General features: G+C 57.7%; 1 protein-coding gene across 2 annotated transcripts in view; it reads right to left on the reverse strand.

Annotated features, from left to right (window-relative positions):
* PRKN (parkin RBR E3 ubiquitin protein ligase) overlaps window positions 1-14,576 on the reverse strand; it is a 353,591-nt gene that overhangs the window by 74,227 nt on the left and 264,788 nt on the right. For both annotated transcript variants that reach the window (XM_084890914.1, XM_084890913.1), the window contains exon 7: window positions 1,434-1,570. In XM_084890914.1, the coding sequence (XP_084747040.1) occupies window positions 1,434-1,570 (137 nt within the window). The remainder of the gene's footprint in view (window positions 1-1,433; window positions 1,571-14,576) is intronic.

The following is a 14,576-nucleotide window of genomic DNA, read 5'->3' on the forward strand; positions in this document are numbered from 1 at the left end:
GGTTTGGAAGTCACACATCTGATCGAGGTCTCGTGTCCAGCACACATAACGAATGCCTACGACTCAACCACGAGGCAGACGACCCCATTAAAAATGCACACAGGCCTCAAGCAGACACCGCTCCAAACGGACATCCAAACGGCAAACAAGCGCAGGAGAGAGATCCAGCACCATTGGTCAGACAGGAAATGCAAATCAAAGCCGGGGTGACATGCCACTTCCCACTGGCAGGACAGCTATTTAAACAATGAAAAGAACCAATTTGCTGGAGACACTGCGAACTGGTGCATCAGCTGGGAAAGTCCTTAGAGAGCCCTTCAGCAGGTCAACCGCAGAATCACAGCACACCCAGCATCACTCATCCTCGCCCACAGTGGAAACAACGCAAAGGCCCAGCGACAAATGAACAGATAAACACACTGGTTTGGCCACGTCATGGATTGTGATTCAGCCGTGAAAAGGAACGAAGATACGTGCCACCACTCGGATGAACTTCAAAAACATTATGCTAAGTCCGTGGTCTGCAAACCCATCAGTCAGCAGAGCCAAATATCAACAGGACAACGATTGAAATTCCTTTGGAGAGCCACACTTTTTAAACTTAAACTTCTTCTAACGCCACTCCTTCAACATAGACTCGCCCAGGCTGTGGTATTTTGTGGAAGAGCCACACTCAAGCGGCCAAAGAGCCACATGTGGCTCTCGAGCTGCAGTTTGCCGACCATGGCACTAAGTGAAAGAAGCAGACACAAAAGATCACGGGTTGTAGGATCCCTTTCCCATGAAGGATCCAGACGGGCTGCTTTTTCTCGGGAAATAAGATCGTTCCAAACCTAGAGGGAGCTGGGTGGTCCCTGCGTTGTGAGTGCCCCAAATGCCACTGAGCTGCACCCCTTAAAACAGTTAATTACACTTTATATGAACTTCACCTCAGCTAAAAAGACAGATAATAATAACATAACGCAAGTAGAAGGTTGTAAATGTTGAAAGATTTAAAAATACTTCAAATCATAAGTATTTCAGCTCTAGCCCATCCTCCTTTGATTCCTCTCTTAATATACTTATGCTGTTTCACACACGTGTGCAGGTGCGCCCAGTGTTTACAAACTAGGCGCCTGCCTTCACTCCGGGCGGTGCTGCTCGGAGCAGGCAGGAAGGCTGGCACCCAGGGGACCCGGGAGTGGGCGCCGGGTGCCTGGGTCAAAGCCATTGCCCTCACCGCCCAGGCCTGGCAGGCTCTGCGCCTTCTGGCTCCACACAGCCCGCCCACTCCGCAGAGTTTGTATTTTGTTGTGACCCAAACATCATGGTGTTTTACCCCCAATGATCAAATCGGTATTTCCCTTTCCAGCCTCAGCTGGGCCTGGTGCAGCTGACAGGCTTGCACCAGCCGCTCTGCTGTCTAAACCGGCGTTCCACGGGGAGAGACTCACCCACACACGGCAGCGAGTAGCCCAGCTGGGGGTCGTGGACGAACTGCCGGTCGTTGAGCCGGGTCACGCAGTACAGGTGGAAGCAGTCCAGGCAGATCACGTGGCGGTGGGTGCACTGGAAAACCAGGACGGGGCTCCTGCAAGACAGAGGCGCCGCCTTAGCTCCCGGAGCTGGGGGGGGGGGGGGGAGGTGTGGGAGAAGCCCACCCCTCGGAGGGAGGCGGAGGGCGAGGCCAGCTCAGAGAGACCGCCTGTGGGGCGCTGAGCTTCGCGTGCGGGGCTCCGTCCTCCAGGTGGAAAGCGCGCCATCAACCACACGGAACCTTCATTTCCCCGATTTTACATGTTTCAGGTTAACAGATTGACTAGTCAGCTGTTAATTTTAATTTGTGGATTTTTAAAAGTTAAACTAGGATGCCATTGGTCCACATGAACACAGGTTTTAGGTGTGGGTTTCTATGTTACAAGTGCTGTATGTAGCACCGTGTGCCCACCCGCCAAAGGCAAATCTTCTTCTGTCACCTCATATTAGTTCCCTCTCCTCCCCTTACCCCCCGCACACTCACAACCCCCACACTGCTGCTTGTGTCCACGGTCTCAGGCCAGGCGGCTGCTTCCACGCGCGCTCTGACACAGCACCCCCAACGGCGTCCTGTCTCCTCACTCCCAGCTGACCGCCAGCACCCCACACGTACGCACCCCTCTCCACCCGCCATGGCACCGCAGCATCGATGCCTTCTCCCAGGGGTGTCACCCGGAAGGCTGACACGGCCTGCTTTACGCTGACACCCCAGCACCAGGCCCGGGAGGTTCTGAGTAAGCCTTCCTGGAATGTAATTATAATAATATATGGAATCCGAGCTTCCCCAAAGTCAGAGAAAAAATTACGACCGCACCGAAGCGCTTAGGGGAGCGGGAAGCGGAGAGGGCGAGCTTCGCGATGAAAAACGATCCCGCAGAGGTTCTCCGACGCTGAGGTTTGTCTGTGCCGCCACCCCAGCCCACCCAGGTATCCGGGCTCTTAAATCACGCTTAGGCGCTGCTGTAAATTGGTACAGACAAGGCCTAAACATGTTGGGTTCCTTTAAAACACTTTGTAGGGGGGGAAAAATCTCCTGAATAATTATGTATTTCTGCTAGCAAATGAACCATCCAATTTTATGACAAATAGGAGACAGGCTGAATATATTAATTTGAGATCAGCCCCAAGGCCATTTTAACAGCAAAAAAAGTCGCTGACGCTTGTTTAGATAAGCCTGTTCTCTATTAATGATCATAAAACAGAACCCTTTCCATCCTCACCCAGGCCCAACACATCTGCCCTCAGGAGCCCTCCCGCAGGCAGGCTGACCACCAAACATCCATATCACAAAAAGGTGACTTGCTAACGATCGAAATATTTCCGAAATTCTGTTTCCTCACTTATGTTAAAGCAAACCACGGCAGAACACATTGCTCCATCGGAAGCTCGCTCTGCTCCCCAGGCCGCACGGCGGTGGGGCGGCGTCAGCGGGCCTCGGTGCTTGTCCCCCGGAGGGGCACGTGGAGAGGTCTCCCCACCGAGCAGAACTGAGGAAACGAGGGGCTGCCTCGGGCTCCGATTATGTTCAGATTGTAGAAGCACACACGCACACCACATGCATGTGTGTCCACAATATGCACGGGTGTGTGGTTTTGTTGCGTGCTGTTACTGTGATTTCTGCTTTCATTTTCCTAGGGGCGCAGGGTCTGACCCACTCTGTGAGTGTGTTCCCGGGGCACTGCAGAGTTAACCCGGAATCACACAGCACATTGACGCCCCCACTTCCGCTTCCGAGGGAAGGAACAGAAGGAAAACCCACGTGCTGTGTGGGTTCAAGGACACCTGCCAACCGCAGGCCCCGGTCCTGCTCCAGTCTCAGGGGCTCTGACTGGCGGGGGCTCGGCGGTCTCGCTGGCAGAGCTGAGGGTCAGGGGACAGGGTGCCTCCTGAAGGCCAGGCCACAGGCTCTGACACCTGGTTTTCACCAGCGACCGTGATGCAGCCACCGTATTAGAGAAAAGCCCTAAATTTGGAGACTATATTTCCTACTTGTCATGGAAAACTGCCTTCCATGTATTAAAAATGCCTCTCCTCCTCCTCCTCTTTCTCTCCCTTCCCCCCTCCCTCCCCCTTCCCCCCTCTCTTCCCCCTTCCCCCCTCTCCTCCTCCTCCTCCTCTTCCTCCTCCTCCCCCTCCTCCTCCCATCCCTCCCTCCTCCTCCTCCTCCTCCTCCCCTCTCTCCCTCCTTCCTCCTCCTCTTCCTCCTCCTCCTCCTCCTCCTCCTCCTCTCTCTGTCAACATCCACTGGTTTGTAGAGCCCAGGCGTCAAGGTGTTACCAATCCTTTTCGGGACGAAGGAAAACTGTTACCTCCATCGCGGCTTTGGCTTTCAGGGTAAGTTATCTGGAACTAAAGAAGCTTGAACATCATCACAAGCACAGAGGGCAATGCTGCTTCTCTGGTGAAATTTATCCTTCACTTCCTCGGGGCCAGAGCCCCGGAACAGCCCGGCCACTGGGCTTTCAGGAAAACAGGCGGGCGGGCTCATCAGTTCGCAGGACGCCTTCTGACACGACAAAGAGGGGCCCTCTGCAGAGCAGACGGAGGGTCAGGGACGCCTGGGGAGCTGGCGCTGTCCCCCTGGCTCGCGGACGGCGGGACTGCAGTGGAGGGCCCACGGACCTGAGCAGGGTGCCAGCACCGCTGTCTGCCCCAGAACTGGCAGCGGGGCTGCAGGGTCAGGCCACCCAGCAGGGCCATGTGGCCGTGAGCCCCCGGGAGCCCGCAGGCAGGACACAGGCGGGGCTCCCGCTCGCTGGGCACCGGCAGACCCGTGCCCACGGCATTGCAGCCAGGGCGGACGCGCTGCTCACACCGATCCCTTCTCCCCTGGAGTGAGGACGGCTGACGCTTCTCTGCAAACCCTTTTCCGTGTGCAGCATGGAAAGCTGCATCTGCTCTGAGGGAGAGGCAGGGGTGGCCCGAAGTGAGTGTTTCCTAAGAAACGAAGCCCACAGGAGGCTGGGAGCAGCCCGCTCGGGGGCCAGAGGGACCTGATTCCACGGTGAGAGAGGCCGCCGGGCCAGGAACCTCCCGGAACGGCCCAGACAGCCTCCCCGGGGAACGGCACTCGGAGCTTCCTGCCCGGTTTGACGGTGGCACTGCCGCTGGAATGTGTCACTCGGAGTTACGGCTGATGCTGCACCCTGAAGCGGAGCCAAACCAAAATAAACAATCTGCTCCGCTCTGCTCAGACTAATAGGACAGTGATGGAAGGCCCCGCTGGCAGCCGCAAAGGCGAGCTGGGTGCGTGCTCCATCCTCCCAGTACAGCTTCCTCAGTGGGGGCTCCAGTCAGTCAAGTCCTTACAGCGCTGGGCGGGGCCAGGGCGGGGCCACGTGACTGGGCGGGGCCACGGACTGGGCGGGGCTCTGAGAGGTCCCACGTTTCACCTGCTCTGGTCCAGGGGAGAAGCTCTGAGCTCAGCGCCCACGCTCCTGTCTTACGGGTTTGGGAGCCTCATGACGGCCTCGCGGTGTCTGAGCCAGGAGGTTGCAGGCTCTCGGGGTGCGGGAGTTCCCTGTGGCTCACAGAAAGGGGTGCATTTCACAGCATAGAGCTCCCTTCCCAGCCGCCACACACATTCCCGCATCTCCACACCCGAACATATTTTGGTCCCTATTGGTGACCTGCCAGCAAGCGATTCTTCTGGTCTTTTTCACGCCTTTTCCCACTCAGAACACGAGCGTCTGCAAGGGGAGGGGCGGTCATTCCGGTTCCTTTGGGAGGGAGGTCTGGGCTGCCCCGCCTCTCACCACCGGAGGCCGGTCCGCCACCTCCCTGCAGCCTCCTCAGCACAGCCCGCCCTGAGCGACTCCCTGGGAGGGCAGTGTCCCCTGGGCCTGCTCCCTGGCCAACCACCAGGCCCCGCCTCCCTCACAGCACCGGCTCCCAGAGGCTGGGCGTCCCTCTCCCGCTAATTAACGGGGTGGTTGGGGGGGGGGGAGAGGGGGGGGGAGGGGAAGGGGAGGCGTGGTGGTTGGGGGTGCCGATGCACAGAGCCAGGAGGACAGCTGCTGAGAGAAGGAAGCGGGCCCCGCCCCGGACGGGCTGCCCTCCGCCTGGGGCCTGAGCATTCAGTTCGCTGTGGCTGAGCTGGAATCAGGTACCAGCAGAGAATTTACAATTTAAATCTAACTGCAGTGAAGTCTCTGTTCCTGTGAGCTCATCCTCAGCCTCAGCTTCAGGCCCCGTAGGGTTCCAATGGATACGTGTCTTCATTTCCTAGGTGCCTACTTTATATCTATAGAAACTGTTAAATGAACGGAGAGGCGAGAGGAGGAAGCGGTGATGCTGTGTGTCCGATGGGCTCCGAGCGGGACCAGGAGGCCGGGTCCGGAGGGAGGCCCACACCAGGCTGCCTGTCCACTGGGCCAGTCAGTCCCAGGAAGGCCGCGGCGGGTGGGGCTGCAGTGCCACTGCCTGACGTTCTGGAAAACAGCAGCCCTGAGAGCTCTCAGTGCTGGGGGGAGGGGGCAGGGGGGTAGAGGGCGCAGCGGGCTTGCACTGCGGCGTGGGCGGGGCCCCCGGGATCTGCCACGCTGGTCAGGATGGACGCAGGGCCTTTGGCTGAGAGTTAACCTCCTGCTCCAGAGGGAGTGGCCTCGCCTCGTGTGTGTCTTGTCTTTTCTTGTTAATCTTCACACGGGATACCTTTCCCGTTGATTTTTAGAGAGAGAGGAAGGAAGGGGCAGACAGAGAGAGAAAAATCGAAGTAAGAGAGACCAGGGCTGGGGAGTGAGCCTGCAGCCGAGGTACGTGCCCTTGACCATCCTCAGTCCGCAGGCTGGCGCTCTAACCACTGACCCAGCGGGGCTCCCGTGTTCTTACCGGTCCTCTCAGGGCGGCGGGTGCCCTGTTGTGCTGCGGCCGTGGTTGGCAGTGTTTCCTGAGTGCGTACCGGCTGCTTTAATTGCTTTCAAAACACTGATCACATCACCCTTAGAAACATGCCCTGATTCAAGCTCTGGAATCCTCAGGACAGAATTAAGCAACTTGTCCAAATGCCGGCCTCGAGTCTTCGCCCACCTTAGATTCTCCTGGACCAGGGCGCCCTGAGAGCCCAGGCAGACCATACATGCCCGCCACCGGGTCCATGAGGAGGTGGGAGGCCTGAGAGCAGAGGTGTGTGGTGGGACAAACTGACACCAGCCAGGTGCCGGGCGGTCCTCTTAGCTGCGGAGCCTGAGCTCCCTGGTCTGTAAAATGGGGCGTCATCATTTCCGGACACAGGACGGCCACGGGGCTCACATGAGAGGGTAGTCCTCGGGCCTGGATCATGTCAGCCCCGTCTCAAACAGGTGGCACGACACCCTTCTGTGTCCAAATGCACCCTCGCCACGGCCCACACCAGCGTCCACGCAGACCCTGCCCCTCACTGCCCGCCCCGCCAGCGCCACAGGCCGGGAGCAGAGACACACCGGCCCCGCCCCCGCACGAGCACGCCCCCTCCAGGGCACAGTCTGCCTGAGACCCCGCGTGACAGTGTCAAGGACAGCAGATGACAAGCACCAGGAGCAACGCACCGGGGACCCGAAAGGACCTCATGAACAGATGGGGGATGGGCACATCAGTTACCCTCAGACCCAGCTCCTGGGGAACAGAGAGTCCAATGGGTGGGTCGGGAGGCACAGGCTCGTGTGCAAACAGTACAGACGCTGCACCTATGGACATCTTACCAACAGGAGCTTTAGCAATCCCAAACTCTGCCTCCACGTCTGACTCTCAGTTCTGTCCTTAGCGGGTTATCTGTGACCTCAAAGGCCACGTCCTGTGATGTCACACGGGCCCCACCACTCAGCACCGACGTGGAAAGTCGCTCCCCGTCTGCTAGGGAACAGAGGAGGGCGGTCCCCCGACACGCAGACACCCCCCACTGCCGCCACCTCATCCTGACAGCAAGCTCACCCAGAGGACGCTGCGGCGGAGAGGCAGGGCCAGGTGGGCGCTGCCCACCGCGGGCGGAGGATGGCAGATGGCATTTGGGCATTGCAGGTGGTGAGCTGGTTGCCCACAGAGACTCCCGTGTTGGTACACGATTCCAGAAACGGATCTGCCCCGAAGCCCGTGCCCTGCTCATCCGGGAGCAGGACCGCGATCCTCCGGGGGCTCCTGGAGGATTGCCAACATCCAGGGGGAGCCCTGGGCCTCAACACCCGCGGGACAGGGGCGGCGCATCGATGACGGTCCCTGACAGCACCTTCAACGCCTGCCAGCTCCTTTCCCTCCCATTCCCACGGCCAGACGCAGGAACCCCCTCGCTTGCCTAGGACGTGTTTATTAAATGGCGTTGATGTTATTCGGCTCAAATTCCCGTTTTAAACGCGCGGGAAGAAGGCACATGGGAGGAACGTGGTGGCAGCCCACCTTAGCGGAGAAGGCCTCAGGAGCGAGGGCCCCATCCGCCGAGCTCCAGGCCTGGACTTCAGGCCGGCCAGGGCCCGCCGCCTCCTCCTCCCCCTCCTCCTCCTCCTCCCCCTCCCCCTCCTCCTCCTCCTCCTCCCCCTCCCCCTCCTCCCCCTCCTCCTCCTCCTCCCCTCCTCCTCCTCCTCCTCGCCCTCCTCCCCCTCCCCCTCTTCCCCCTCCCCCTCCTCCTCCTCCTCTCCTCCTCCTCCCCCTCCCCCTCCTCCTCCTCCTCCCCCCTCCCCCTCCTCCTCCCCCTCCTCCTCCTCCTCCTCCCCCTCCCCCTCCTCCCCCTCCTCCTCCTCCTCCCCCTCCTCCTCTTCCTCCTCCCCCTCCTCCTCCTCTTCCTCCCCCTTCTCCTCCTCCTCCCCCTCCTCCCCTCCCCCTCCTCCCCCTCCTCCTCCTCCTCCCCCTCCTCCCCCTCCTCCTCCCCCTCCTCCTCCCCCTCCTCCCCCTCCTCCTCCCCCTCCTCCTCCCCCTCCCTCCCCCTCCTCCTCCCCCTCCTCCTCCTCCTCCTCCTCCTCCTCCTCCTCTTTGGGGGCAGTCCCAGCCCCAGGCCCGGGGCTACATGCTAAGTTTCCTGCCAAAGCAGTTCAGTCTCCCGCCAGCTCCCCCCGCCCTGCGAGGCCCTTTCATCTCTCAGCTGCGGGCAGCCCTTCCTGACAGCAGACCCGGGGGAAGTCGGGGGGACCCGCCTCCCGTTAGAACGGCTTTACCCAGGTGAGCGCTCACAGACAAGGTCAAAGGGGGTTAATAATTCATTCCAGGAACGCCTAAAGGGCTGCATAACTTAAGCTCCCAAAAGGCCCAGAAGCAAACTCAACTTTATACCTCAAAAGCCGGCTTGACCCCATGACTTTTCTTTTTCTTTCTTTCTCAGAGAGAGGAAGGGAGAGGGGAAGAGACAGTAATGCCAATGATGAAGATTGGCTGCCTCCTGCACGCCCCCCACTGGGGATTGAGCCCGCAACCCGGGCCTGTCCCCTGACGGGGAATCCAGCCGTGACTCCTGGGCCCATGGCTTTCTTTGCCCAAATGAAGGCTCCGTTCCCTCCCAGCCACCCAGGGCCAGAATCGGGGGGCATGGCCTCTCGTCCGACCAGACGGCCGCCTGCCCAGTCACCTGCGGCCGGATCTGTGGTCACAAGGACGTGCCATGTTCTCTTCTTCCCACGTTATTTTTGTTCCCAGTTGGATAATCGAGATAAGGTTCTCTCTCTTCTCTCCCTGTCTGCATCCATCTTCCATCCGGCATGTACATTATTGCAGGTGCAGTGTGACCGTGTCACCGCCTCCACAGACCTGTCCAGGCCCCTGTGACGCTTCCCCTCCCTGAGGGCCTGGGTAGGAGCTGGGAGGGGGGCGCTCGGCCGGAAGGAGGCCCTGTCCGTACACCGCCGGTGAGGCCTGTTTCAAAGTCTCTGCAGGTGAGGGTGCAGAGGCAGACCCTCGGCTCAGAGAGCCAGGCGGTGCAGAGCGAGGAAGCGTTTTAGTCATTTTCGGGCGACAAGGAAGCAGGACGCTCGTCGCTGTGTCCCCCTCCACCTCAGTGAGCACGAGGAAGACGAACAAAAAGAAATTCAAGTCCCAAGAGCAGCGGGGGGCCCCATGCTTACAGCAGGGCGGACTCCTCCCTTTGTTCCAGAGTTGAAAGACAATTTAACGTAGCAGTGAGGGCGAAAACCGCAGAACGGGAGACCATGTTCCCGTGCGCTAACGATCTGGCTCCGTCAACAGCTGGCCTCTCACTCAGCAGTCTCTCTCACTGACCCAGCACTTCCTGAGCAGCGGCACCTCTTACCCACTGCTGCGCTCTGGGCACCTGGGGCTTAGCTAGAACTCAGCACTATCACCACTGAGGAAATTAGTTCCACATTCTCAACAATTTCTATGACGTCACAAACTGATAGAGCTTCAAAAAAGGCTATCGCTACCTTTAGATACTGTCATCTAATGCATTCTTCCACCATTCTGGAGAAATCAAAATTTCCTCTCCATCCTCTTGGTTTTCCCAATGTTATGAGGTTAACATGGATGACACATAGATCACTGTCCAACATTTCCCTCTTACCTCATCTGATTCCGCTTGGTGACCGACCGCAGCTCTGTGTGTACCATTAGAAATATGTCCCAGTTCTCCCCAAACGGGCATGTCTGACATGGAAAGCACAAGAATACACTCCAATCACCTCCCCGGGGACCTGAACCAGCGCCTGATTATGCTAATGAAGCCAGGAGGCTTTCAGGGCAAAGAAGGAAAATTAATTATTCATAAGCAGGTCTCTCTCTCCGGATGGCTTTGGTGTTTCCCGGTTTTCCAGACCGCAGAGGACCTGCCACCTGAGTGGGTGAGCGACGCGGAAGGTGCGACAGCACAGCGGGAACTGGAGAGTAACTGGATTTTTCCACATTGCCTTCCGCTTCTGGTCGTTTACTCAAACGGGTCGGGCAAAGGCTGGAGCCAGGAGCCTGCGCATCCGATGGCCCTCAGTGACCCAGGCACGTGGGGCAGGCGGGGGGACTGGCTCCTGATGGAGCTGAGGCCAGTTCCCAGAGGAGACTGGCCCCACTGACTCCTGCCCCACACGGAGTATTGCATTCGGGTGGCCAGCCCCGGGGACTGACGGCCGTACAGGGGATGCTGCTGTTTACACAGGTTTCTCAGCGTCTCTACCTCCTTCTACTGCTTTTTCCTTCCCTTTTTCCACTTCATTTGCTAGTTTGTTCCTCCAGGGTCTCCACAGTGCCCAAGCTCAGGGGCACCTCCTGGTGGCTGTGAATGGGACTCTCCGGGAGTGTCCAGTCCGCACGTTTTGTTGTTCCTAAACACGTCCAGGTCAGTTCAGTGTTCCTTCCCATCATCAGGGGTGTTGATGGGTTTTGAAATGCTTCCGGGTCATTTCTGCCTGCAATTGGCTGGCGCTCTAATTGCCTCCACTTGGTCATTTATTGTATTTACGGTTCTTTGTACTCTTATCATCTAAACAAATGCCCGTCTTCAATGTAAGTCTCTGTGTTCCCTGAGCCTCCCCTGGACCTCACAGATCTGGAGGAGAGCCACCCCGTCTCCGCACGAGTCCCAGAGGCTCGTGGGGACTCCTTGTTTTCCGACTGTGAAAGCCCTGCCGCCCTCTGTCCTCAGTGACGAGCATTCTCTCGGTGGCAATAACCTGGACTCAGGCACCTGCTAGCTGCTGGTGTGCTCTGACTTTGACGCTGCGTGGCCTTCAGTTAGCGCCATGCTCAGATTTAGCCTTGACATTTAAAAAAGACGGCGAAGAAGCAGAGCAACTCGACTGGAAAAGACAGGTTTGAAGCGGGTGGGAGACCCTTTAGGTCCCGATGGGCCGGGAACAGTCAGACATATGTCATTTGTTTCAGCATCACTCCTAGTGGTCCTGGCTATCACTCTCCGAAGCAGCCTGGTCTACAGCAGTGGTCGGCAAACTCATTAGTCAGCAGAGCCAAATATCAACAGGACAACGATTGAAATTTCTTTGGAGAGCCAAATTTTTAAAACTTAAACTTCTTCTAACACCACTTCTTCAAAATAGACTCGCCCAGGCTGTGGTGTTTTGTGGAAGAGCCACACTCAAGGGGCCAAAGAGCCGCATGTGGCTTGCGAGCCGCAGTTTGCAGACCACAGGTCTGGAGGAAGAACCGTGTGGTCCTCAGTCGCTGGTACTATTATTAGAGACACGCCCAGCATGGCTCCCTGAATTAGTTCAGTCCTTCCTGGGTTGCGAATGCACACCGAACGGACTGCTGTGGCAGCTGGCCATGAGTGGATGCCATTATCTCTGTCTTTCCTAATATCTGTTAAGGGGAAGTCAATGCTAAGATAGCCCCTATGGACTGGCCCTCGCTGTAATCTCTGGTGGAAAATGAAGGGAAGGGTAAGTGACGCTCCAGAACAGAGGGATCCAGACATTTTCCCTTCTTGTCTCTATAGAGGACTGCCTCCTGCTAGTCAACAAATTCCCTTCCACTGGACAGAGCTCAAGACCACGTCCCGAGGGCCAGGCAGGTTTAAAAGCCACAGCAAACCCGGGCCAATGTCTTCATTCTCTCTGCTGACACGGCCCCATCTGCTCTCCCTTATTAGCACCGATGGCCGTGGGAGCCCGTTCCTGTTCTCGGTGGTTAACCAGCTCCGTGATAAACCACAGGAGCGTGAGCCCTGGGCCACTCCTCCCGCCGTCTCCTTGTCCCTCTCAGCCCCAGGCTCTCCAAGCAGCCACATCCCGAAGACCACGGAGTGTGGCCACAGACTTCCCACGACACGGGGGAACACGCACTTGAACGCTCGTCTCCAGCGTCTACACGCAGAGCTCTGCTGTACGCCGCGTGTCTGCTCCTCAGGAGGTCAGCCTGCGTTCCGCCGCACAGACCCGTTGTTCATGCTCAGGGGCAGAGATGGCGCCCTCAGCGGGAAGGATGGAAACGGTTTCCATCGGAACAGCAGGCAGTGGGGAAGTGAGGCCGCGGCCATAGCGCCGGGCAGGCCCGAGACGCTCCAGCAGAACCAGGGGTCCGGGGAGCAGCCCGGGCGCAGGTTCGTTCTCACTGAGGCTCCACCGCAGGCCTAACCACCTCGCTCACCCCTTACCTCACACACCATCCCCTTAGCCCTAATCTCATACTCCACCCCTCACCCCTAGTCTCATATACCATCCCCTCAGCCCTAACCTCATACACCACCCCCTCAGCCCTAACCACATACACCACCCCCTCAGCCCTAACCACATACATGTAGCACTAATATCTCATGTTCCTCTAACACGTCTCCACCACCGTCCCCTCTGCTGGCACGGTCAGCACTGCCAGCGGGAGCCTAAGACTGTGCCTTCACTCCTCCCCCAAAGTAAGAAGCTCTTCCCTGCGCCAGCCCGGGACCATCCTATTCTATGATCGCAGAGGAGAGATGTCTGTGAGCTATTTAAAACCCTTCCGTCTCTGCAGGTAATGCAATAGGAAGACGGAATTAATTATTAATTAACAACCATTAATTATTGATAGACTCCTGCGTGCCAGGGCCGGTGCTGCGTTTCCCTGGACGCCGTCTCCTTCACCCTCGCTGCGCAGAGGGGAGGGTCGCCTCGGGAGGATGTGTTCAGAGGTGACGGAGAGCCTGGGCAGCACGGACTCTTCCTGCTGTCTGGGTCAGGGACGGGGAGAAACACTGAAGGGAGTGTTTCTTGGGGAGGGTGGATTTAGAGCTGGGAAATCACCCCTCAGAGAAGGCGGAAGAGAGAGAAGCAGGAGAGAGAAGGCAGAGAAGAGGGAGAGGGGCCCAGGGGGGAATGTGGGAGAGAGAGAGGAAAAGAGAGGAGAGAGAGAGAGAACCACACACACACTGGCCGTAGGGAAACTCCCTGGTCAGAGAGAAAGCACAGTATTTCCCTCAGGAAACAGCTCCAGCTCTGTGGGTGGCCCGAAGGGTGCCCCAGATACTGCCCTTGTGTGACTTCCCACTGTGTCCCGGCTGCGCCAGGGGCTGGGGACCGACACAGGCGACAGGATGTGCACGCGCCTGCTCGTGTGCGGAGCCCCGTGGTGTCCCTGCGCAGAGTTCCGAGTCTGCGCTGTGGCTCCTCTGTCCATTCGCCTCGGGGACGCGTGTGCCTGGGGGTGGCGGACTGAGGCGCCTGCTGATTGTTGGGTGTGTGAAGCATCGCAGGCCACGCCCACCATACTCATTTACTTCTCACCTTTTCAGCCATCTTTTCAGAATCATGCTTCAAACACGCACACCCACAGCCCCAAGGCAAGCTCTCTAACACTAGAGAGATGACTGCTCTTCGCAGAGCGTCCAATCTGTAATCCACATGCTTATTGGGGTTATCGCTTAGGACGGTGAGTGCCAGCCACTTGCACAATCAGGGGCGCGTGTCTCTGAGAATCGAACTGCAACCTCCTGGTTCATAGGTCAACGCTCAACCAACCACTGAGCCACGCTGACTGGGCCCAAGTTTTAACCACAGAGGGAGGGGGCCTACTCATTGGCATCAAGCTGGTTTGAGGTATTTTCCCTCACTTTTGTAATAAAGCAAAATTATAGGAAGCTTGGTAAATACGGCTGAATAAAAACATTTCTCTGGGTAGCTAGTCATATTTCTTTAAATCTTGCCTTACACTATCTATCTATCTATCTATCCATTTATCCACTCTGTCCGGAGGAAAACACACAATTACAGTTTACTGTGCAAACAGAAGGTTCTGCATCAATGTTCGGTAGTCAAGCATAAATGAGTAAACACATTTCCCTGCCTGCGATTCCATCACGTGCTTAGAAGCTAACACGTGAGCCATGGCGTCTAAGGACGGTTGCCAGCCTCTACCTGGAGGCAGAGCCGAGAGCGCTGAGGGTGCACAGAGGGTGCACGGACCGCCTCCTGGTTCTGCTCGAAAGCGCAGCCTGTAGCGTGGGCAGCAGAGTGGCATCAAACACAACATCACATTAACTGGCAACCAACACGAACTGGTTATTTTGGGAGGCGATTCCTCCTCGGCATATTTTCCCTGGCCCAAGGTCACTACACGCTCCCTAACGCATTTTGGAGTTTCATGAACTCAGATCACATCTACAGGCAAAGACAGAAAACGCTCACAGCGAGAGGTGCGTTGGCATGTTTCTAATGGACTCATGCCTGAAGCTG

Source organism: Pipistrellus hanaki, assembly GCF_964339955.1.
Source record: "Pipistrellus hanaki genome assembly, chromosome: 7".
In the NCBI taxonomy this organism is placed as follows: Eukaryota; Metazoa; Chordata; class Mammalia; order Chiroptera; family Vespertilionidae; genus Pipistrellus; species Pipistrellus hanaki.